The 26,629-nt window shown below is 40.8% G+C and overlaps 1 protein-coding gene across 1 annotated transcript in view; it reads left to right on the top strand.

Annotated features, from left to right (window-relative positions):
• Nucleotides 1-6,857: 6,857 nt before the first annotated feature.
• rab2a (RAB2A, member RAS oncogene family) overlaps nucleotides 6,858-26,629 on the top strand; it is a 69,448-nt gene continuing 49,676 nt past the window's right edge. The window contains exons 1-3 of the mRNA XM_030403562.1: nucleotides 6,858-7,091; nucleotides 22,028-22,099; nucleotides 24,198-24,265. Of these exons, the coding sequence (XP_030259422.1) occupies nucleotides 7,046-7,091; nucleotides 22,028-22,099; nucleotides 24,198-24,265 (186 nt within the window). The 5' untranslated portion in view covers nucleotides 6,858-7,045. The remainder of the gene's footprint in view (nucleotides 7,092-22,027; nucleotides 22,100-24,197; nucleotides 24,266-26,629) is intronic.

The following is a 26,629-nucleotide window of genomic DNA, read 5'->3' as shown; positions in this document are numbered from 1 at the left end:
AGTATCAGCTGAAAGAAAAAAACACATCGTCCCAACTCTCTTGCACTGGTAACATCTTTACCTTGCATCATATCTTAAATGAAAAGAAAGGGAAAATAAAAAAAGGAGAGACAGAAATTTGTTCTAATGTACAGCTAAAACAGTGGAACAGTACATGTGACAGGGATTCAGATATTGCCTGGGGAATAGAGTAGAGCTGCAGCTATTGAATATTTTTAGAATCGAGTATTCTACCTATTATCCCATCGATTAACTGTGTAATTTAATAAAAAAATATTTTGCATTATTAAACAACAAAACCAAATAATGCATAACGAAAATGACAGGCCTGTTAAATAGACCAAGCAATTGGCTTCCTGTATCTGCTTGGGTGCAGACGCTTTTCTACTTGCTCTCGCTTCTGCTTGCTATTTTTTCCACTGTTATTATTTTTCTTCACTGAAAGATTACAGGCAGCAACTCCTGGATATTTACAAACCACTGGGACAACAATTAACTGACTGCTGCTGCCTTATTTCACTTTTTTAAAAATTTTTCTTCCGAACTCCGCACTTTCAGAACGAGGCCTTCGAAGTAGCACAAGCCTATTAGCAGCTAAAGCCTATTAGCAGCTAAAGCTAACTAGCACCAAAATGCCTCTTGTTAACCTGAACCTTCATAGCATCCTACAGAAAATTGCTGAGCTGGAAACCAAGATCCACCGGATAGAAGTAAATGTGGAAGTGAATGGACTATCTGGGAACGAAACTACTCTCCCATGGAATCAAAACAGCAGACAAGAGCCTGCTAACACACGGCTAATTAGCCCCGACAATGACTCGACAAAACAGGAGTTCAGGGGACTGGATAAAAAGCCCAGGAACAATCATCCCTGCTGGAATACTCTTGGAGCAAAGCCTAAAGTTAAATCATTTTTGGGAGAACGAGTAACAGGCAGAGCCCAGCGTCCTGAGATCTGTGATGCAACTGGTTGGCCTGCACTTTCCTCTGAAAAGAGTGCCTCCTCAACGCCCGTACCAAAGCGGAAACAACCGTGGACAATGGTGAAAACAAAAAGTAAGAGCGTACCTACGCAAATAACAAAAATACAACTGGAGAACAGATTTGCTCCACTTTATCAAGACCGTGCAAGCTCTCCGTCAATGAACAAGGAGAGTTATGAGACCAAATTCAAAAGTAAAAGACCACAGAAAGAGCTAATGACTGGACCACAAACACTGATTGTGGGTGATGTTGCTGTGAAGGAGGTAAACAGCTTTTGCAGCAAGAAGAACACCAAAGTACTCTGTTTTACCAACGATATGGTCTCTGACGTCTCAGAAAAAATTCTGGACATTGTCGCTGAACATCCAACAGTGAAATCTCTCATCTTACACACAGGGGCCTGTGATGTTGTGAAACAACAATCTGAGGTATTGAAACAAGACTTCACTGATCTGTTGAACAAAGTCAGATCTCTCGATACTGTGGTGTTTGTCAGTGGCCCTCTACCAACTGTCCGTAGAGGTGATGAGAGATTCAGCAGGTTGTTGATGTTGAACAGATGGCTCAAAGCTACATGTGCCGCTCAATCGGTGAACTTTATTGAAAATTTTAACATTTTCTGGGAACGCAGACACCTCTTTAAGGCAGATGGATTCTGCCTTAACAAGTCAGGAGTAAGGTTGTTAACCTCCAACATATTCTACTCTGTGCACCACACACCAGTTCCTCCCTTCAAGGACACCAGGCAAAACAAACTAAAACAACTGATAAGACAGCCCTTGGAAGGAGAAATACTTGTGCCTGAGATAAGCTTCGAACAGACAAGTCAGCTGTGCCAGGAGGAGGAGTCCTTGCTGCCATCTTCGCTCCGCAAGGAGGAGTCCCCCCCAGTCGCAACAAGAGGGAACATCCACTCTCCACCAACCCCAACCAACTCTCCGCCCTCTCCAGCCAGCCTCAGCCTCAGCCTCTCCCCCTCTTCCCCCCTCCTCGATTTCACGGATGAGATGAAAAAGCTGGTCAATGTTGGACTCAGACTCACACCCCGCCCAAATCTGCCACGCTTGAAACCACCATCGCCAAAACATCATCGTGCCCCTCTGCCCCCTCTGAATAATCTTTGGCCTCTACAGTCTGAAAACAGCGAAGTACATCCTGTCCATGCTGACAGTACAATTAACGCTTACTGATATGTGCCGGGTCCGGGCTATGAAGTTGATATCACTACTGTTTTCCCCCGAGAAAAGCCAGGGCCCCCTGGAGTTCAGGCTGCCTCCTCAATTCCTGTGCTTACAGGTAATAGAAAAATTGTGAATTTGTTGAGAAACAGGAAATGCGGGACTAAATCTGCCAATCCATTCAATTTAGCCAGCCACTAACTGTCGCAAAAAACTGCACAGTTGGTTTTGATACTGTAACTGTAGCTCTATTAAACATCAGATCTCTAGCAGGAAAATCTTTTTTAATACATGACTTTATCATCAAACACAATCTTACTTTTATGTTTTTAACTGAAACTTGGTTAGACCAGGATAACAGTGCAGCTGTTCACATTGAATCCAGTCCTCCAAATTTCTCTTTCATAAGTGAAACTAGAATGCATAAAAAAGGAGGAGGTGTTAGTATTCTGTTTAATGAGTTACTCAAATGCAAGCAGATGTTTTATGGAAGTTTTACTTCTTTTGAATATGTTGCTCTTCAGGTAAACTCATCTTCTCGAGCTTTATTTCTAAACATCTACAGACCACCTAAATACTGTACGTATTTCTTTGATGACCTTGTTGAATTACTATCTCTTATCTGCACTGACTTTGATTGTGTGTTAATTGTTGGTGACTTTAACATCCATGTCGACAAGCCTGAGGACAGATGGACTAAAGAACTGTGCTGTGTCCTTGATAACTTTGGACTCACTCAGCATGTGACACAACCCACACACAACAGGGGCCACATCCTGGACTTAGTTATCTCTGAGGGTCTGAACATTTCTAAGGTTCTGGTATCTGATATCGCTCTCTCTGACCATTACTGTGTTTTCTTTGAGAGTGACATATCAGTGCACACAAATGTTCAAAATCAGGTTGTCTCAAAGCGATACATCACTGAAAACACTGGTGACATATTCATTGATGCTTTCTCTTCCACACCACCCCTCTCTAGGTTCTCTGTCAAAATTACAAATGTCATGAATGCCATTGCACCCACTAAAGTGAAGGTGGTCTCTGGTAAGAAAAAATCTCCTTGGAGAAACGCCACGCTTGTCAAGATGGAAAAAAGGGAATGTCGAAAAGCTGAGCGCAGGTGGCGAAAAACAAATCTCCAGGTTCATTTTGACATTTATAAAGAGAGACTTTACATTTTTAATTTAGAATTAAAAAAGTCAAGGCAGTCCTTCTTCTCAGACATTATCACCAAGAACAAAAATAATGCTCGTGCCTTGTTTGCTACTGTCGACAGGCTAACAAACCCTCCTGTGCCAGTAGCCTCTGAACATCTGTCTACCAGGGCCTGTAATGAATTTGCATCATTCTTCGCTGCCAAAATTCAGAACATTAGACAAGCGGTCAGTGCCACTCTACCAGGTACTGGAGGTGTGTTGTCGTTTTGTCCACCTAAACCCAACTCTAATACCCTGACACAATTTGATCCAATTAATGACAAAAACCTTCAAGACATTATACAGCATTTGAAGTCTTCCTCCTGCAGCCTGGATATTTTACCAGCAGGGTTCTTCAAAAAAGTTTCAGACTGCATGATTCCAGACCTGCTACAGATTGTTAACACATCACTTCTCTCAGGTGTCTTCCCCCAAGCCATTAAGACAGCAGTCATTAAACCACTCCTGAAGAAGAGAACTCTAGACACATTAGTAATGAATAACTATAGGCCCATTTCAAACCTCCCAATTTTAAGTAAAATAATTGAAAAAGCTGTCTTTCAACAGCTGAACAATTACTTAATAATAAATGGCTGTTTTGATGCTTTCCAATCAGGATTTCGACCACATCACAGCACTGAGACGGCCCTCGTTAAGGTCTTCAACGACATTCATTCAAACACAGACAGCGGAAAAATCTCAGTCTTAGTATTACTGGATCTCAGTGCTGCGTTTGACACAGTCGACCATAATATACTACTGGACCGACTGGAAAACTGGGTTGGACTCTCTGGTACAACACTAAAGTGGTTTAAATCTTATCTAAATGAGAGAGACTACTTTGTGTCTATTGGTGACTACACATCTGAACGGATGAAAATGACAAGCGGAGTACCCCAGGGCTCCATTCTGGGGCCTCTACTATTCAACATTTACATGCTCCCTCTAGCTCAAATAATGGAAAACAATGAAATTTGCTACCATAGTTATGCAGATGACACACAAATTTACATAACCATATCACCAGGGGACTATAATCCCATACATACCCTGAGTAGATGCATTGAACAAATCAATGATTGGATGTGTCAGAGTTTTCTTCAGTTAAACAAAGATAAGACTGAAATAATTGTTTTTGGATCCAAGGAAGAACGACTTAAAGTCTCTGCTCAGCTTCAGTCTGTAATGTTGAAAACTACAGACCAAGTCAGAAACCTTGGTGTGACTGTGGACTCAGACATGAATTTCAGCAGCCATATTAAGACAGTTACAAAGTCAGCCTACTATCACCTTAAGAATATATCCAGGATAAGAGGGCTTATGTCTCAGCAGGATTTGGAGAAACTTGTTCACGCATTTATCTTCAGCAGACTCGACTACTGTAATGGTGTCCTTACAGGACTCCCTAAAAACTCCATCAGACAGCTGCAGCTGATTCAGAACGCGGCTGCTCGAGTCCTAACAAGAACCAAAAAAGTAGATCACATCACTCCAGTTCTTAGATCTTTACACTGGCTTCCTGTCTATCAAAGAATAGATTTCAAAGTCCTGTTGTTGGTTTATAAAGCATTGAATGGTTTCGGGCCAAAATACATTTCTGATCTGCTGCCGCGTTATGAACCATCCAGACCTCTGAGATCGTCAGGTACCGGTCTGCTTTCAGTCCCCAGAGTCAGAAGTAAACATGGAGAAGCAGCTTTCAATTACTATGCGCCACATATTTGGAACAAACTCCCTGAAAATTTCAGGTCTGCTCCAACACTCACCTCTTTTAAATCAAGACTTAAAACATTTCTTTTTGCCACTGCTTTTAACTGAAGTCTTTGAACTGCATTATTACTCTGAGTTTTTTTTTTTTTTTTTAATGCAATTTTTAATGTCTTTTAAATGAAATGTTTGTCTTTTAATGTAATTTGTGTGTGCCTGTAAAGCACTTTGAGTTGCCTTGTGTCTGAATTGTGCTATACAAATAAACTTGCCTTGCCTTGCCTTGCCTTGCCTGAAAAAACATACAGGTATTTATTGAAGCAGGTTAACTGACTGATCACTCTTCTTCCTGTGGTTATATGTTGTTGTGTTTTTGTACTTACTACCGATGTTGCAATAATTTATTACACTCACTAGTCACTGTAATTCACTGTATAGTGATATGAAAACAGTCATCAGCAGATGTTGTTTTTAAAACATTATCATCTAGCGAGTTTGTTTCCTACAGAAGAATACCACTTCCTGTTATTTATTTTTGCTAACATAGATATTTACAGCTATGTTATCTCATCCTAGGTAATTGCAATATCATTTATTACTATTTTTAGAATTCCTAAACAATCAATCAGAGGAGGTATCAGCAAATGAATCCATTATTAAAATGATCATTAGTTGCAGTCCTATACAAAATAGTTCAAATGAGCTACACCTCAAAAGACTACAATGGGAAAATGCTACTTTTCCCATTAACGGACAACAATAATAATTTATGTATCTATATTATAGATACAGTTTGACTAATAAGGGAATAGTGGACTGTGTTATTAGAACTTTGACCTAATGGAACATTGTGTAGTATTGGCTTTTTGTCTGATTTTGCTGTCAGCCTAGAGCCAGTATTATGTTCTGTGATAGTGGACTATATGGGACAGTTTGAGAAATGGTTGGTAACAATATTATCACTTTATCTATAGATATTTTAGATATTGAAAGAATACTAACAATCTAATCTATCTTTAACTTGATTTACTGTGTGTTTTATCTCTAATTTTTTGTCAGATTAATTACCCACAAAATGTAAGTGTGGGTAATTAGTGTAGGGAGGTGGAAAGAGAGTCTGTAACCATAACTGTAGAAGAAAAAAGAAGCTTAAAATGAGATCAATTACTATCAACTTCTCAATTACTAGTGAAAAGGCAGCCAGATGAATTTATAAACAAAAGATGCAACAGGCCAAACATCTTCACTGGATTATTCAGACAACATTCACATGTGAAAAAATAACACAATATCAGTATTTCATTTTTTTAATATCATGGTTAGGTGAGTATGGTGATATTGTGACAGTAGGGGTTGTGTAACAGTGAAGACAGCAAAAATGATCTGTACCCAAAGGGCGGTAATTTTTACTTGATATAATGTACTTTGTGTACACCAGCAGGCCAGCAAGCAGAGAACTTTTTTACACAGGGCGAACTAACAGTTAACTTCAAACGTGATCTGTAGAAAATGCAGCACGTACAATGGTTACTGTCATCAGTTTTTGCCGCAATGGACACTGCAGCCACCACGGGCCGCCAAAGTGATTTCACACTTTTCCTTTGACGGTTTCCCAATAATTGTATGACAGTATTTGTTTCATGTTTTCTGTCTGAAATAATCAGCACTGTATTATTAAATCCGGGCTATGTTTTTGGATTACATATGAAAAGTGCCACATCGACTGACTCCTACATATTCATATCAGTGAGTAGAGACATCGTGAAGTTTCCGAGGAGACCTGAAGACATCATACTGTAGCGTGGCGAGGGCGGGCCGTGTGACGTAGAAGTCAATCTCTCGCTGTTTATTGTTCCTTCTTCAGCACCGACAGAGAAAAGCAGGCTTTCAAGCTGCCAGCTACTCTTTTCACACGGTTCACGGTTGGTTTAACGAAAGTGTAACGGTCGAGACAGCTGACTGCACAAACCAGGGGCCATGGCGTACGCGTACCTCTTCAAATATATCATCATCGGAGACACGGGTAAGCTGCAGTAAGCGCCAGCTCTACTGCCACTTAGCAATCAGCTAGCTGTTAGCGGGTAGCTAGCGCTAGATTTCCGCAGTGTTGGATAGTCCAATGACGTGGAAAAGGCAGAGACGCAAGCGGTGGGGATGACAGCTCATATTCCACACTGTTAACATATTTGGACAAGATTTTTTAAGATTAAAAACAATTAAAAGAAAAACCCTGGCCGTGTCATAAACGTATACATGCATCCCAACAAATAACTTCTACATAACTCGGCGGAGCAGTCGTTGACAGTGGGAGAGAGATGTTGGGCCTTTTGTCCGTTTGCGTCGAGGGTGGGGGTGTTAGCCACAGCCTGCTAGTCCAGCTGACTGCCTAGCTAGCGTTAGCTGTTCTAAATATTTAATTAAGTAGCTCTCACGGAAGCAAATAAACAGTCCACGAGATCTTGTTACATTAAACAGGTCATCATACTGTTAATTTATTTTAGTCGTGGATATCAAATAACACAGTTGTCACTAGGTTAGCTTCTTCTCACAGAAGGCCAGAACGTCAGAACGTCAAGCTATGATATTCCCTAAAATGGCGTAGAGCACTTGTTAATACTCAGCAGATGTCTGTTGCAGGAATTGGACTCGTTGGCTTTCCTCTTCTGTTTTTCTTTTAATAATATTGTAGGCATGTCTATCGTCTGTGTAGAAAACTGGTAAACAGTCCTCATTGTTTTCTGCTGTTTGCTGTCAGCTGGCTGTGTCGATGATGGGCCTGCTCAGTTATCATGCAGTATGGCAGCAGGTGCATTTGTAATACTGCTCTATTATAGTGATGTAGCACCAGTGTTGGAGAAACTGAAAGTAGTAACAGCAGACACCTGCTTTAACATATGACGCAAGGTAAACATGTCCCAAGTACAAAAGAGTTGGGACCATGTTTTGTGTTTGTTTTGTTTTAAATGTGTTCCTACAGGAAACCAAACCAAAGACTGGGGCCAAATATACGGCCAAGATCCAGACAGGTGTGAAATTATTGTATGATTGATTTCATTCAGGTCTTTGTTTACATCAGACTGTTACTGTGGTGGGCTGCAATCTTATGATGGTGATATTGCAAAACAGGTTCATGTTTAGCCTGCTGTTGTTGTTCATCTCTAGTAGTGATTGATGATGAGAGCTGCAGCCAAAGTCTGAGCTTGATTACATGTAGGCTATATCTTCACTAGAAATAGTCTGTGAAGTCCCCGGGCAGCGCTCACATTAAAGCAGTGTTTATTTTTCTTACTAATTTATGTGTTGTGAGGGCTTTTTTTATGGGTTTCACAGAATCTACAGCAAAATGAGAACACATTAATGATCACTGCAACACCAAGTTTTCAGAGTTATTAACGACCCCTATACATGATCTGATAATGTGACCTGGGTAAAACATATTATAAAATGTCTGTTTTAGTGTCTATGACATGATCCATTTCAGAATCACCTTTATGTTATATAAACATGTCATTTTTCACAAGACCATTTCTTCTGTGTGCTGATTGACATGTTATTTTGTGAACATCCTGTATATTAGGGGTGTTCCAACAAGGGTACCTCACGATTCAATTCGATTTCGATTAAGGGAGCTTCGATTCTTCGATTATAAAGATTGTCAATTTGATTCAATTATTTGTGCCACGATTCTTCGATTATTGTGATTTTTAATGCTTTTTTCTATACCAGATTGATTCATCTGTGGCTACATTTGTAAATAAATAGCCTATCAATTAACTCAGTTCCTCTAAAACTACACTCATTAAGTAAATAACAAGGTTTTTTGAACGGTTGACTTGTATTTTTTAAAGACACAAAATATATTATTTTATGACTATGTAAACATTTGCACTTTGACCTACTTAATTTCAAGCAGGGAAAGCTCCACTTGCACAAGAGCCCCCTCTATTGGCGGAAAACACTGAAAACAGCAAATCGCATAGTTCTTGTCAGTCGTCTTGTTTGCTCTCTCATAAAATCCAAAGTGCTTCCACATGGTTGCAGTGAACCCCGGTGGCGAGAGAATCGGCCGCTCTTTGGGGGCTGCTAAAGCTGTTGCCATTTTGCAAAGAAACTAACGTTACTGCTCCATTTGTTGTGGCCCCACTCACTAAACAGTCCGGGCGGCGCGCGCTCTAAGGTTCTGGTTACGTGTATTTTGTTCCAGTCTTGTGGCAAAGGATCAACGTTAATTAATCGATGCCAAATCGTCATGTGACGCATCACGATGCATCGCCACATCGATGAATTGCAAACACCTCTACTGTGTATCATCCTTATCATGAGAAGTAGGTAATTACTTGTTATTCGTATCAGCTGAAAGAAAAAACACATCGTCCCAACTCTCTTGCACTGGTAACATCTTTACCTTGCATCATATCTTAAATGAAAAGAAAGGGAAAATAAAAAAAGGAGAGACAGAAATTTGTTCTAATGTACAGCTAAAACAGTGGAACAGTACACATGACAGGGATTCAGATATTGCCTGGGGAATAGAGTAGAGCTGCAGCTATTGAATATTTTTAGAATCGAGTATTCTACTGATTATCCCATCGATTAACCGTGTAATTTAATAAAAAAATATTTTGCATTATTAAACAACAATATAGAGCTGTCCCAAACAATTATTTTTCAAACAATTAATCTAGCGATTATTTTTTCGATTAGTTGACTAATCTAACGATTAATTTAATGTTACATGACCAAACAAAAGTAACGTAGTAACTGTAACTGTCGTTGGTAACTTATATGAGGAAAAAAATACCGCAGTTGTAGGCGGAGCAGCGTCTGTCCTCCCGCCTGTCCTACCGACTCCTCGTCACATTTCTGCCCGAAAACCTTTAACTCACTCAAGTGGTTGTGTTGATAGAAATCACCGTGATGGTCAGCCCTCCAGACCGAGACTTCAGTGAACTTTCCCCCAGAAAACAGCCTCCGTCCCTGCAAGTGACAGAGTCACGCGGCGACCTGTTTACTGATGGCGATTATGTAATAATGTAATTTAGCGCGAAAAACGTAACTCTTTCACCTTCCAGGATGTTTAGGGGGCCGGGTTCTCAATCACCACACATTATAAACGGTCCGCGGGTTCAGAGTGACAGGGGGGGACACCTGGGAAACACCCTGACGTCATCATCATGATGTCTACCGTCACGTCTCTTTAGGAGCGGCAGCGCAGCTTTCTGTGTGAATTACACGGCGGCTCGTCTTTACTCCAGCGGTGCTTCACTCTGTGTGAATGACCAACGGTGGAGAATTGACGAATCGCCACTGCGGCGTTAATGCATCGTCTCTGTGTGAGAGGGGCTATTCTCAGCCTCCACAGGTACTACCACTTCCTTTTTCGGATGACGCGTCGACGCAAATTATTCATGTCGACGAATTTATGTCGTCGACGAATTTATGTTGACGCGTCCCAGCCCTAGAACAATACCAAATAATGCATAACGAAAATGACAGGCCTGTTAAATAGACCAAGCAATTGGCTTTTATTCCTGAAAAAACATACAGGTATTTATTCCAACTATTCCTAACACCAGGATTAAGGGTGTGTGTTTTTTGTGTGTGTGTGTGTTTGTGTGTGCACACGTACGTGAGGGAGAGTGAGAGAGACGAGATGAGAGTGTGTGCGCGCGCCTGTGTGTGGAAAGGAGTTATTTGGTGTAGGCTATTACTCTCTTGCAATTTAACACAAATTAGTTTCCACATCTTAACATGATATCTAGTCATACTGACATCAGGCTACAGCCTCTACAAATACCGTATGCTCTAATTAGCGATGATAGGCTACATTGAATTAGTTAACATCAATGTTTATGTTAGCTTGTGTCGGCGACGCTTGGTGAGCTGGTGTTAACAACTGGATGCTTTCTGTTCAGATGTTGAATCATTGTTGACGTGCTGTTGTGGTACGTCAGTTCTGCTTTGCAGTAGACACATTGCACTTTGTTATCTTTTCTTTTAAGTGTGAAATGATCAAAGACTTTGGACATTTTCTGACTTTTACGGACAGCTCCTTGGCTCTCCGCCATCGCGCTAACTCAATTCTGAATGTAGTGGTGTGTGTGTTCGCAATAACCGTCCGTGTGGAAAAATTATCCCTGACATAACGCGGGTGATAGGAATTAAACGAAGCCTTGAGGCAGAGATTTTGCTTCGGCCATTTTTTGTAATTGAATTATTTGAGTTACTCGAGTAATCGTTGCAGCTCTAATGTTGAACAACAAGACAAGCTAGCTATCAAGCCATGTCACTGTCCCCAAGTCAGTGAAAACATTCAGGAACAAATGGCTTGCCAGATGCTGGCTGAAGTAGTGTGTTAAATGTGGGAGGATTGCTTGATGCAGTGCGTTCAGAGGGACAGTATAGCAGCTGTAGTGGGGAGTAAATGCACAAACATTTAATTTACCTAACTTTTATCCAACCAGACAGGGTTACTCACCTTTTTATGAGTTATCCATGACTTGTTCTGGACCGTTCAGCCAGCAGTCACTTAGGTTCACTCTTTAATTTACCACAACACTGAGCGTAGGCTACTCGTTGCGAGCTGTGCCAGCCTCTGGTGGTTTAGAGCAGTGGTCCCCAACCACCGGGCCGCGGACCGGTACCGGTCCGTGGGTCGTTTGGTACCGGGCCGCAGAGAAAGAATAAATACGTTATTTTATTTCCGTTATATGACGATCATACTCAGAAAGTTGTTTTATTTTGAAAAACGGATTCTCTTTTAACAACATCCGTCTCTTCCTCTTGGCGCGCTTGACACGTACCTGTTTCAGTCACGGACCGGTATACCCTAAAAAATCAAGCTAGCTGAGATTAGTGGAAAACAAATGTCTTCGGAGAGCTACTTTGCAAAGAAAAAAGGAAACGGCCAAAAGATGAGACGGAAGAAGAGGGAGATAGACAACTGTATTGAAGTTGGCTGTTAAAGTGGCTGAACTGCAGCTGCGGGGACGGTGAGTGGACAACTGCTATAATTTTATTACCGCGGAATCACACGCGCACCCCCCCCCGGTCCACCCAAATTTGTCGTACATGAAACCGGTCCGTGGTGCAGAAAAGGTTGGGGAGCACTGGTTTAGAGGATGATGAACTGAAGGACCTTTTTTTTTTTTTTTTTTTTTTTTTTTTAAGCATTAAGGTGTCTGCAGCCAGCTGATTCACTGGAATTGCTTGGAGATCCAGAAGTGTCCATGTATCAAAAGTTAATTCACACCTTCCAGCCAATCGTGTCGTGTATTCACCTAGACCATGGTATAACTGAGGCTATTCATTGCCCGTCATAGTTTGGCATGTTCTAGTCGGTTTGTCTTTTGTACCCTAATAACTACCAAGATGAGTCCTGTTACACCAATATTACCCATTTAACAAGACCAGCTTGTAGCCCAGAAAAACCTGAGCTCTGGTCTCCGAGCTGGTCCAGCGGCGTAGCAAGAGATGCATTCAAAATTTTAGTTGTTCTCAAGATTTTGTCAGGAACACCAGGCTCCTGTGTGACATGGTGTACACAGTTGGAGGAAGATTCTATGATTTGACTCATCCAGTTGGCTTAGATATGAGATCAGTCTTACCATTGCACTCAGGGAATGAGGAAGAATAGGAAGGGTGTTTTTAAATTTTATTTTAACTTAATGTGCTGTAGTTTTGTATTCAAACTTGTAGGCTATTTATTTCCTGCTAGTGCTCTACCCAAAATTCCCCCTAAATAAAACTTTTAGTTAATTAAATAGAATATTGGTCTAGGTGGTATTCTTGACAAGGGTATTAAAAATAGTTTTCTGAGGTTTAAATATTGTGTTACTTTGTTCTAGGGCTGGGCGATATGGCCTCAAATCAATATCACGATATATCGAGCAACTCACCTCGATAACGATAAATGAACGATAAGTAACCCCCCCCCCCTCCCGCACCTAAAAAAAAAAAGAAAAAAAATTCCTGTGTATTTACAGAAATGCCACTTTAAAGGACTGTAAAACTACATTGTAGTTAAGATTTATATTATTTATTTAGTAGTTAAGAACAACTGATAGGCACACAATTGAACAGCTGAAAAGCACAGATTACTTGAAATGACAACAACTGAATAAGTTTAAAAGTATAAAATATACAGTCCCTTATAAACAAATTCTAAGCTTCTCGCTTTTTTTATCTCTTCGAATTGAAAGAACTGCAATTATTTTGTATTAATATATTTATGCTAAGTAACTTGATGGCAGGCCCTAAATCAGTTTCCAGCGATTCAGTGCCATGTTCTGGGAGGTGAGCTGACCGTCTTCCTGCTGCTCACACTGGGTGAACCTCAGTAAAGTCGCGGCTGGACCCGAGTAGAGCTTAGAATCAAGCCCGACCCGAGCCCGTGCACGTTGTGTCCGAGCCCGGCCTGACACATTGAATGTAATTATGAGCCCGAGACCGATTTAAAACGACAACTGTTTGATACGTGGGCTGTTATAACTGACATTCTCGACTACAATTGCGAGTTGTTTGAACTACAGAATCTTAATGAATAATGCAACAAGTGCCGCACTTAATGCACTCGACAAAGCCGACAAATGTTATTATCACGGCCCACGACTTGTTTAAAATGGGTCCACACCTCCGACTTTCCTCCAAACTTGTTAATTCTACTATTTTTTTATTTTTATTGTTTTCTTTACATCTTCATGCTCCATGTTGCACTTAAGCTACACAATCAGTGATGCCGGTAACGCGTTACTAGTTTTGTCATTTTCCTTAATAAAAAATATATTTTTTTGCTTTCTTCTTGCGTCTCGGGGAGTGACGTCACGTACGCGAGAAGTCACGTTTTCCAGCATGAGGACACTCACGTGTCAGACCACGCAGAGACACAAATGCAAACAACAATGGAGGGAGGAGAGAGTTGCACGTTTTCTAGCTGGAAATACAGTCATTATTTTGGGTGAATAAAAAACAAAACACAAATGTTTGATCAATGGACCGGCCCGGCCGAAGACAGTGGCCTGTTGCAGCCTTTGAACGCAGCATCATCACACAAACTGTCCGCGACTCACAGCGAGAGCGGTCTCACTTGATTACTAACCTGACATAGCTGGTGTTGCATCAGCGGGCGGAGTTTGCCATCAAATTAATGTAAAATAAGCACATCGGTATATGCCGGGGTAGATTAATCAAGTGGACCTAACATCTCCCCTGTCCCTAGTGGATGTTATGCCTATGACACCGAATATACCGACATGGCCAAAATGACGTCAGTTATCGCCGTAAATTTCGGTATAGGTAAATTTTCGGTTTATCGCCCAGGCCTAGTTTGTTCTTAAGCAAGTCGATTCATTCCGTCTGTCTCAGTTTAAGTGCCTGTCTCTTTAAGGCCCCCCTCCTGAGAAGCCCGGTTTGCTCTGATTGGTCAACTCTAACAGGCCTCAGCTGGCACCGACAATTGCTGGTGTTTTTGCAACCATGGTAGTGCTTGGGAAGTGACTTAGGATGACAATTGTTTAATTGTGACGTCATAACGTTACAAATGTCCTGACAGCTAGTTTGGAAGCACGGTTTCTGAAAATATTTATCTGTATATTTATAACACACAGACCTGCTTTATGTTTTAAAAAGTCATGGTCGTGTCACTTTCAACCCTATGAAATCTTGATCTTTTTCTTGATGTGTTTTTGAGACTGAAAATTGAGGAACTCCAAGGCTGCAGTCTCTTAATGATGGCCACAGGGACGGCTGTCATTGGACAGCCCCAGTATAGTGGCTAGAGGTGGCTAGAGAGGACAGTTCACCTGGGCAGACTTCCTGTCAGATTCCTCAGCATGGGTAGCAGTGAAATCTGCTTACCTTGCTTAACATTAATGATGCATGTGAGCTGAGGCCCACAGACCTGAGCACATGGAGCACAAGTTGTTAGTGGAAGGACATAAACGGGATAAAACCACCTGTATGACCCTGCCAGATTAGTCTTTTATTGATGCCTCATTCTTTTAATTGATAAGGCTAGGTTATTGTCATTAGCCCAATCACACAGGTGAAGACGCATAAAAGCCGCAGCCGCGGTTCGGCAATTGTCCGCCAATGGTGATTCACACAGAGCGAAGCATCTCCACCTTAAAGATGAACCGCCGTGAATTCACTCAGAAAGCCGGCGCTACGGCTCCTAAAGAGGTGTGACGGTACATGTCATGACGTTCAAGGTGTTCCCCAGTGTCCTCCCTGTCAATCTGACTCCCTTACTCGTGGGACGGAGGCTGTTTTATGGGGGAAAGTTCACTGAAGTCTCGGTAGAGAGGGCAGACCATCGCATTTATTTATTTTTTTATTACAAACACTTGGCGAGTTAAAGTTTTTTGCTGGTGACACAGACGCTGTTTTTTGGGCAGAAATGTGACGAAGAGTTGGTAGGACGGGCGGGAGGACGGACAGGACTCACAGGAGGACAGAAGCTTCTCCACGTATATTCGCGGTATTTTTTTCCTCATATAAGTTGCCAAAGACAGTTACAGTTACTGCGTTTCTTTTGTTGCTTCATGTAACGTTGCTTTGTGGGACATTTCTCTGTATTAAGTTGAGTGAAGGACCTGTGTAGTTAACTGACCATCTGCAAATTTGTTGTAAATCATAGCATTAAAATAAAAGCATTGCTTTTAATAATTTCTTTGTAATTTGAAGTTTGTTCTTGAGAAGAGAAAAAAAAAATCGATTAAAATTGTAAATCGAGTTTGGTGTGAAAAAATCGGAGATTCAATTTTTAGGCCATATCGCCCAGCCCTACCGCAAGAATGCCTACATACCTTCGGAGTGTTCCCTTTTTCAACAGCTACAACGTCATGCCACATTTTTTTTTCATAGTTCGCCAAGAGTCCATAGAATGGGAATATCCATGTCATTTTACCCAAAACTAGCTACAAGTGTCGAACAAGCAATAAACCCCAGGGTCTTAGCTTTCATTTGAGACCAAGATTATTCTAGGTAAAGGGGTTCTCAAGTTATAAGCCTTTGAATCTCAGTACGCGCTCTTGGAAAAAAAGGACCCAAGCAAAACGCACAGACATGCCTTTAGACATACCTGAGCCCTTATATCTTAGTCAGTTTATTGACATTTGAATTGGACGGAAACCAAAACCTGTGTTCCAACCTCTGTAACTCTGTGTTAGTATGTCATAGAATCACACTTACACTTCTAACTTGAGGGTGTTACCTTTCCAATGGTACCAAGCACATCCCTGAATCTCAAACTATGTGGGAGCTGTCATGCTTTTAATTTCGGTATGTCGTTTTGGAGAAAGAACCTTAAAATGGGGGCGTTCATTAAGAGGTTAAGGGGTATTTACAGGTCTTGTGGAGTACTACTGCATGTGTGAAAAAAGCGGTACAAAGCCTTTAGTGGCTCCTAGGGATGTAACGGTATGAAAATTTCACACCGCGGTAATAGTGACCAAAATTATCGGTATACCGCGGTATTTTTTAAAATGTCTTCAAAATGTTGAAAAAACACTGATAAATTGAAATAATTTCATCAAGATTTATATTTAAATATATTTATTATATATTAAAATAGTCCAAATCCAAAACCTTAAAAAAACACTGCAAAATCAACATTAAATAATTTTAAAAGAATGTATCAAAACTGTGCAAAATAGGTCATTGGCTTTTTGTGATGAGGCAGCCTGTTTTTGAAACGTGTCCTTTAATGTCTGCTACAGTGGTAGAATGAGATGTAGTGGCAGCAGCACTCGATTGGCCAGCAAAGACCCTCTCTGTGAAAAAAATGAATGGAATTTCGATCACATCACTTTTGTGAGGAACAGGTTGGATAATTTCTCAGATCAAAACAAAAAGGATTATTGTTGTTAAATGAATTATGAATACTCTATTTTGACTCTTATTTCTATCTAGACACTTGTTATATTCACCATTTTATATTATTCTTTATATATATATATAGTCTATTCTACAAATAATCCACAAGTGTTATATATTTCTGATATTACTAATATATATTGGCTGTCTGTCTCTTTGTCTGCCTGCTCGTCTGTTGTCAGTGGACTCGGTCAATCTGATTGGTCAGATTGTTGTTGAGCCACAGGTAGACGCTGCTCCAGTAAACGGAGCTGAGATGAAAGTCAGTCATCTCAGTCAGTTTGTGTTCACTAACTCAGTCCACCCAGTATGAGTTTGTGTCAGATCCTCCTCACTGCAGCTCTGCATCAATATTTGGGGAATTATTAGGTCGACTTTAAAAAGTGATAAGCAGTTAATAAGCAGTTCAGATAACGTGCCAAATCACCGATCAACTTCGTTCCGTTATACCACTATCTGGTCAGTTTACATTAGTGACAACAGCAAATTAGACAGAAAACTCGACATGCACATACATCATGCACCCGAGCTTAGGGTTAGCTTACCTTGCATTTGCTGAACAGTTGCGGGTGATGGTCGTAAAGTGAAAGTAAGTAAATTAATTGTGTTTCCGCCCCTCTCAACAACTTTCTTCTTGCAGCTCCTGCAGATAGGGCTGCCATCCTCGACCAGCTGTCCTGAGCATTCTAATAACAACCACAATACGCCCAGACTTCAGATTTGGTTCTCTTTAAAGGCGGAAAAATGCTGAGAGGGCCGCTACTATCATGTCCTCCCTCCGCTATGTCTTCTTCATTACATAACAAGCGCACGTTGCACACTGCGCATGCGCCGCAAGTTTTCCACACCGTGGTTACCCGACCGCGGCGGTTACCATGGTAATTAAGACTTAAACGGTAACCTTCACCGTCGGGAATTTTACCATGGTTTACCGTGACAACGGTAACCGTTACATCCCTAGTGGCTCCAGAGAAAGCTGATGTCATTCAGTGGCTGAGTTGTGGGTAATTTGGGCACCAAGTTTTGAAAAGCAGTCCACTGGTCTTGCATTGCAGTCTTATAACACAGTTGAATCTATTATGGACAATTTAAAAAGAAATGATCGATATAGTAGATCCAGAGATACCACCTCTTTTTTTCCACACATTCTTCTCCCCTTTTCAAAACCTGGTTGCCTACATTACCAGGGTTTTTCCTGCATAATATTTTTGGAGGTAGCTGCCTCTGCTGACAATCAAACAAAATAATCATTACACATCTTCATCACAGTTTTTTTTTTTACGTGCAATGACCACAGTTGTCCATCACTGTGCTGTCATGGTGCCTGACCATGTCTGCATCCCATTATGGAAGCTGAGGAAGGAAGTAAAGGTCAATTTTCCTTGAAGAAATCACCTCCAGTCTGAAGAGTTTTAGGTTTTAGGCTGTGTCCTAAAAATATTTTAACAGGTTCAGTGGTAACCCTCACCCCCCTGAAAACCACCACCTCTGTATGTTTGTGCTGTTCCAGTGCACAGCATTGTTCTGGGTTGTTTGATCCTCTTAAACCAAATGAAAGGCCAACAGTACAACTGAGGAAAGTGGAAGCAGAAAGTTTGCCAGTGCTTACCTTATCAGTCCATATCTATTGAATCACATGATTGCTTGCAGCTTAATTAATCCACCTGTCAATCATCAGTTTGCCGTTTGCTCCTGCTCTGAACCACTGCTGTAATGCTGTTACCTGTTTGCTGGAAATATGGAGTCGTGCTATGTTAGACTGGTCTGTTAATTGTATTGTGACTCAATTCTGTACTTGGAAAAATTATGCAAATGGAATCTAAATTGTTGATAGTTTCCTCTATGTTAGCCTTGGTATTAGAGAAGTGTGTACGATCTTGTCTGTTGACTGTACACACACTGTAACTGTAACTTCACACACTCTATAGCTGCTGTTCTCATGACCCCTCTATCTCTTACCATCATCATCACAAACCCTGTCCAGCAACGCTGCTGCCTGGCAATGGTAACCCTTGGAAACCATGGAGGAGGAAGATCATATCCCTCTTTCTCCTTCCTGTCATCTCATTAGCATCATTCTCCTTTCCTCTAAACCACCCTAACATGTTGTATACTTAAATGGACTCCTTAACCTAACCCTAATAGCCCTCCTTAGTTCACACAGAGATTCTGCATTATCGCCACAACAAAGGCTAGCCTATACGCCATTTTTGTTTGTTCACTGAACCAAGCAGTTGCGAACCCAGAGACATGACAGTCACATCATATTATCATTCTGTACTCATATGGATGCTATTATAATGTGTTGTAATTGACATCCTGCTCCACCATACTTTGTGGAAAGTGACAAAGTTAAATTATTTGCTCTAGAGGATATTCTTATCATCGGTAAATCGATGACCCTGTCTGGTGCTCACTGGTGAGGAGGTATGCTGTTTTTTTTAGGGGGAAAGTTCACTGAAATCTCGGTTGGCAAGGGCTTACTTTTGCAGTGATTTGTTTCTAGACAAGCTACCAGAGACACATAATCACCACCATTAAACTACGGGTGCTGCCTGGCTCTTGTAGCCGAGATGGTTGCTGTTTTTCAGCCTGGATGAGAAAGACATTGAAACATCTCTAGAGCAACCTCAGTCCTGTCCATTAGCCAAGGAGTAGAACAGGATGCTAGTCAGCACCATTGGTTGATAAGTACCAGAGGTGGGAGTAAGTCACATACGTGCAAGTAATAAGCAAGTCTCAAGGCAGCAGGAGCCAGGAGAGGTAGATGTTCCCAGGGGCCTGTGGTCCATCAGAAGGGAGCCTGAATGAAAAGAGAGCAGGAAGAAGAGCCTGAGTGAAAGAGAAGAGAAGGAGGAGAAGGAGCCTGAATGAAAAGAGAGGAGGAAGAGGAGCCTGAGTGAAAGAGAAGAGAAGGAGGAGAAGGAGCCTGAATGAAAAGAGAGGAAGAGGAGGAGGAAGCTGTAAAGATGAGGGCGACACAGCTTGCTTTTCTAAATGTCAATCAATGTGAATTCTAATACTTTCAGTAATTCATTGAGACTGAGACCGACCCAGTGAAGAAGCTAGCAATTGGAGTCAAGAACTGTTTAAAGGTTAATTTGAAGAAGTTTTAAGTTTTGGTCTAATGTGTCAGTAGAGGGAGACGGGAGGGGGCATGACAGGAAAAAGCCCTGCAGCCAGCTGACTTCTCCCTGAGAACATCAGGAGCCCTTAATGCGCAAGGTGGTATATATGATGTAATGAAATCTGACATGTACGGGGCGAGGCTTGGTACAGTTTTGTGTGTCATCAGCGGCACCTTAAAGTTTGCTCTTATATCAATTGGGAGCCAGTGCAATGAGGCCAGGATTGGTGTAAAATGATCACATTGTTAAGTTTAAGACTCTAGCTGCAGCACTCCGAAATATCTGAGGAGGTATAGTACTCTCACACGGCAGACCTGAATATAAGGCATTGCAATAATCCAGCCTAGATGAAACAAACACATGAATCTCTGTGTCAGCCGTGGACAGTAAGGACCTAATTTTAGTTATGTTGTGATGGTGGTAAAAAGCAAGGAGAGAGGGTCGTATCAAAAGTAACAGTATGGTTCTTGACAGTTGAACTTTTTGAAAAACCACAGTTCTCAAAAGTTACCGTCACCTGAAGTGCCAGAAAAGTTTCACTTAGAGGGTCAGAAGGCTTGTTTAAGTGGATATTGAAATCCCCAATAGTTAGGATCTTATCTGAATGACACAAGATCTGCAATAAATTCACTAGTTTCTTCTAAGAATTGGGGTTAGGGTTAGGTCTGAGGTCTGTAGATTACCACCAGGTGAAGGCCTGTTCCCTGGCCAAGGCTGTTGCAACTTAATGAAGATGGTTTTTATACCAGAGAATGTTTGGATTTTTGCTAAACAAATTATTAAAACAATTGTCAAAGTGGTTGCTTATTAATTCTCTATCGATAGACTAATCGTTCCAGCCCCCAGCCCCCCCCCCCCCGCCCACTGGTTTTGTTCTGAGAAGAATTTTGAAGATAACCTCTTGATCTGACTAACTCAAACTGCTGAATCCTCCTATTGGTTTAGACTGAAGTTTACAGATAAGCGCTGTTGATTTCCCTGTGTCTGATGTCAGATTTATAGCACAGAAGACGGGGATCTTTTCACCGCCAGTATAAACAAGAAAAATAATCACATCAACCAATATCTGAAATCATCTAAATATGGGCATTTGAGTATTACATTAAGATGGATTTGGAAGACTGTGAACTTAAAGTGTAAGTGATGAAATCCATCTCTTAAAGATTAATTTGGTGTGGCACTTATTCCCTGTAATCAAGTAACACATTGCCGTTTGAATTAGCTCGCTAACAGTTGGCTCGGGTTAACTGAGCTGATGACTGGGAAAGGTACGTCTGTACGTGAATTCAATTTGAGAAGTGTGAATTGGCACTATACAAATCAAGATTGATTGATGGATTAATAATAATAATAATAATAATACATTTTATTTGTTTGATGGCGCCTTTCAAGTCACCCAAGGTAACCTTACATAGGATAAAAGCATAAAATCACAGAATATTAAAAACAAGCATTGAAATGAAAAGAAAAAGAAAAGTGTAGTGCACAGGGACCAGTCAGAGTGAGTATGCCAGTTTGAACAGGTGGGTTTTGAGTTTGGATTTGAATGTTGCGATGGAGTCTGACTGTCTTATGTGTGATTGATTGAGTCAAGTTTGGAACAAGAGTGTAAACCTCCCCTGTGGTTGTTTGACCTACCTGGTGACTTCTCATTAAGTTGTAATGAATTATTGCATGCATCCGACATTGATTATTGTGGTACGTATTGTTGTAATTAATGTTTTGCAGTGTGTTGCACTAACAAACAGTTCGTATGCTGTGTGGGGGTTCAGAGGGAGGAACAGTAGTCGATTTTAAAATTATGTTATGTGTGGTATTTTATTTTCAGCACATGTGACACCTCTGAAAATTAGTCTGGTTTGTGTTCATGCTTACAGTTGTGTGACTCTATAATCACTCTTCCAGACTTGCTGTATTGGACTTGCCTTAATGTTGTGTCCGTGTGTTTCATTTTTAGGTGTGGGGAAGTCATGTCTATTACTTCAGTTCACAGACAAGAGGTTTCAGCCAGTTCATGACCTCACTATTGGTAAGAGCACCTGTCCACTGCACATTCTACAAAAGCAACCCATAAATTACTAACTTACTAATTACAACCACTCTTCTAGTTAGAAAACAGTGCAGCATTATTACAGTAGGTGCTTACAGGCCACAAAGGTGAAGCTGATTAAAGGAGTCATCACCTGGTTTTTTACATATCCAGTCCCTCTTGGATCGCTTTGGATCAATTCTCAAAACTTATTAGAAACACATTTTTTAAAAAAAATCAAACATAGAGCTTGTTCTGACACTTTTTCATACCGCGACTTTCTCACGCGAGATTATGCGCGAGGTTTTGACCGGTCCGGATGTGCATTGTATTAATATGTAATGAGGCGCGCGTTGATTGGCCGCAGGAAGGACAGAGCCGGAATGGGGGGCGAGCCTGCATGCACACAGACTCCAAAACATAAACAGCCCCCTGTCATGGCGCACACACTAAATGACGAACCTTACGGAATTCAGGCATTTATGTACGAGCCGGAGTCGGAAACCGAACGGGAGAGTGAAGAGGCAGAGACGGTGGAAGAGACACGTTTAGAGCAGGATGTCTCTGAATGGTAAATTCTTTTTTTTTCCGTCTTACTTTTCACACTCGTGTTTTACATGTAAGACCTGAGTTTTAATGCTGGCGGTGACGATGTATGGCGTGAAAATGACAGAGAAATAAGCAGATTCGGCGTGCTCACTCTGGCTGAGGACGGCTGTGAGCCGATGCATATGCAAGTAGCCTCCTGTGGTAACGTCACCACAGGAGCAGAGTCAAAATCTCGTGCTTTAGGAATGCGCACTACTGTGCGCTATTCCTGTTCGGAAAAACAGCCAAAGCGAAAAAAATAAGCCACTTTCAAACTCCAGCGTTTTAGGCAAGTTTCAACAGAGGTCCAACACCAATATGCATGATTTAACGAGAGAAATTGCGATTTCCGGGTGACTCCTTTAAGAATAATTAGCTGCATGTTCAACTACAAGTTCCTAATACAAAGAAACGTCATCACAGTAAAACTAATGTTTATTCAGAAAAGTTGAGCTCGTCTTAGCTCTAGCATTCACACAAATCTCATCACATTTAACTCTGAGAATTGCAACATCCTAATGTCTAAAAATAAGTAGACCATTTATCTTAAAATTGCCTCAGTTACAAATAATCATATCAGAAAATCAGAAAATGATATGAGTTTGTTCAGAAACTTTTTTTTCTTTCTTCAGAAGAAGCACAAGGCATGCCAAATATGGCATGCCAGTATGCAAAGTTAAAGTAACTTACTAGGGGGTGTCACAATTTAGATTCTAAAATCGCCAATTGATTGAAATAAGCTACAAGCTTTCAATTTCTATCATGCAGCTCAAGGGTAGTATTGCTGAAACCTATTCTTTCTGTTTTTTGGGGGTGGAGTTAGCTGTCCATTGTTAAAAAATGATGAAGATTCTTGTAGAAACTGAATAGCTTATAATTGAAACAAACTTTCTAGTCATACATAGGAAAACATTATGTATGGAGTAGTTTTAACAGCCATCATGAGATATCAAAATAAAAATTACAATCATACTTTTAAGTATTTTTTTTTTAATCATTTCAACTGCTGTGTAGTTTTTTCAATAATATTTTAAAAGACCTGTTAGCACTTCCTAGTGGCCCAGTGGTCACATATTACAGCACAGAATCTTTTTTCTTGCCAGCTCATCTGTGTGAACTGTGTACAATGGGTGAATGAGCTGTAAAATGTGTGCTTACCAAAGCAACTGCATCAGGTTGACCACACCTGCTTAAAGACAGACAGATAACTTTACTAATCCCCCAGGGGAAATTAATGTGGTGCCTATATTCATGCAAGATTATTTTGAAAATCTGAAAACAAATTGCCATGGCACAAAATTAGTCTCGTTTCTAGCTGTTCTTCACAATTTATGATATACACGGTTTGACCCTTATAGCTCATAATCAGTTATTTTGTTGTGACACCTGAGAAAATACATGGTTCATTAAAAATGTGTAAATAAGAAACAGGATTTTTTGATTGAGTCAGTACAAAACTGTATGTGATTCACATTCTTGTGTTTGTTTGTGTGTGTGTGTGTGTGTGTAGGTGTGGAGTTTGGAGCAAGGATGATCACTATAGATGGCAAACAGATCAAACTGCAGATCTGGGATACGGTAATGTATTTGTTAAATTATCTTAAAGGAAAATTGTGGCGTTGTAGCAGCATAATTGAAGTAAATAACCTAAATGCACGGCTGTAAATTTATGTAAGTCTTGGAAATACAAAAGTTAGAGGTCGCAAATGTTGACTTGTGATTTTATAATGACCTTTTTTATGAATTTTGATGTAAAATGGTCTTTAGTAAGCTTATTTTGATTAGTGAATGCGAGTGAAATTTAGTAGAAATATAAGAGCTTGAACGTAATACATATATTATTAAATCCTCTGATAAAAGAGGGATCTGGAATAAATAAAATAATTACATGATGATTATAAAAGTATAATATTTGGGGCCTGATATGATAGATTACGTAAATGTAATTTCAAGTAAAGTTAACCCTCATGCCCTCCTCAGGCATTTTTGTACATTTTCTAAACTTTTTTTTAATTTAGAGATAATTTTGGCTGTGTTACAGCTTGTGGCATGGATTTTTGCAGAAATTCTTCTTTTTAGTCTTACATGTCTTGTATTTTCCTGTAATGCATTTTGCACCCTCTAACCATACATCAATATTTTTTCTGCTTTTTTTTGCTTGAATCCCTTAATCAACTTGTTTCCTGATCAAAATGATTAAATGTTCAATAATTTTCAGGATTTTAACCCTTTAAATGCCAAGTTTGATTATTTGAATTATCAATTATCTATTAAAGAAAAACACAAAAAATTTATTATTTTCCATATAGTAAATAGTAGGCTTATGGGGCTTTGGTGGTGATTAGAGTCTTGGATATGTCACACCTGTGGATAAAATGTCTGCAATGTGGAGATTGGTTAATTTAGAAAGCAAAAGCAGTCCAACAGTGACATGTAACATCTGCAATGTGACCATTTGATACGGCACATAAATAGAATAGAATAGAATAGAATAGAATAGAATTACTTTAATGATCCCAGACAGGGAAATTATTTTGTTACAGCAGTAGTGGGTCAGCAAATAAAACACTTTGTACATAACATAAATAGAATCCAATATATACATAGTGTGTATATATACAGTGCACAGTGTGCTATAAACAATAAACAATAATAATATATACAACAAAACAAAATATGCAAAATATACTATAACAATAATAATATATACAACAAAACAGTAGAGAGACCAGAGTTCTCTGTCAGGCAGAGGTGAGAGAGTTATTGTATAAAGTGATGGATTGTGGCAGGAAAGATTTCCTGTATCTATTGCTACGACAGCGAAGCTGAAGCAGCCTTCCAGAGAAGGTGCTCCGCTGTCTGACCAGTGTGAGTTGGAGAGGGTGGAGAGGATTATCCATGATGGATAACAGTTTTTTCAGTGTCCTCCTCTCCACCACAGCCTCCAGAGTGTCCTGTTTGCAGCCAATCACAGAGTCAGCCTTCCTGATCAGTTTGTTGAGTCTGTTGGTGTCGCTGGCTCCGATGCTGCTTCCCCAACAAACCACAGCAAAGAAAAGTACACTGGCCACCACAGACTGATAAAAGATCTCCAACATCTTGCTGCACACGTTGAAGGATCTCAGCTTCCTCAGGAAGTAAAGTCTGCTCATCCCCTTCTTGTAAACAGCTTCAGTGTTAGATCTCCAGTCCAGTCTGTGGTTGATGGTAACACCCAGGTACTTGTAATCCTCGACCACCTCCACATCCTTTCCCAGAATGCACAGAGGTTGGAAAGCCGTCTTCCTCTTCTTCCTGAAATCTATCACCATCTCTCTGGTCTTGCTGATGTTCAGCTGCAGGTGATTCTGTCCAGTCCACTCCACAAAGTTGTCTACCAGTGCCCTGTACTCCTCCTCCTGTCCCTCACTTATACACCCAACAACAGCCGAGTCGTCAGAAAACTTTTGCAGGTGACACGACCCGGTGTTGTACTGAAAGTCAGTGGTGTATAAGGTGAACAGGAAAGGAGACAGTACAGTCCCCTGTGGAGCTCCTGTTTCACTAACCACCGCATCAGACAGAACACTGCCCATACGGACAAACTGTGGCCTGCCTGTCAGGTAGTCAGTAATCCAGGAGATCATTGTGTCGTCTACACCCATCACCCGCAGCTTCTCCCCCAGTAGCAGTGGCTGAATGGTGTTAAAAGCACTAGAGAAATCAAAGAATGTGATTCTCACAGTACCTCCTCCACCATCCAGGTGCGAATGGGCTCGTTGCAGCAGGTAGATGACAGCGTCATCAACTCCCAAGTGGGGCTGGTAAGCAAATTGCAGAGGGTCTAGCAGGGCTCTCACCTGCGGCCTCAGGTTGGCCAAAACCAGTCTCTCCAGCACCTTCATGACGTAAGATGTGAGGGCCACTGGTCGATAGTCATTGAGGTCTGATGGTGTCGACTTC

The sequence above is a fragment of the Sparus aurata genome, chromosome 21 (assembly GCF_900880675.1).
Source record: "Sparus aurata chromosome 21, fSpaAur1.1, whole genome shotgun sequence".
NCBI lineage: Eukaryota > Metazoa > Chordata > Actinopteri > Spariformes > Sparidae > Sparus > Sparus aurata.
The sequence above is the reverse complement of the archived record's forward strand: the minus strand, read 5'-3'. Positions and strand labels throughout refer to the sequence as shown.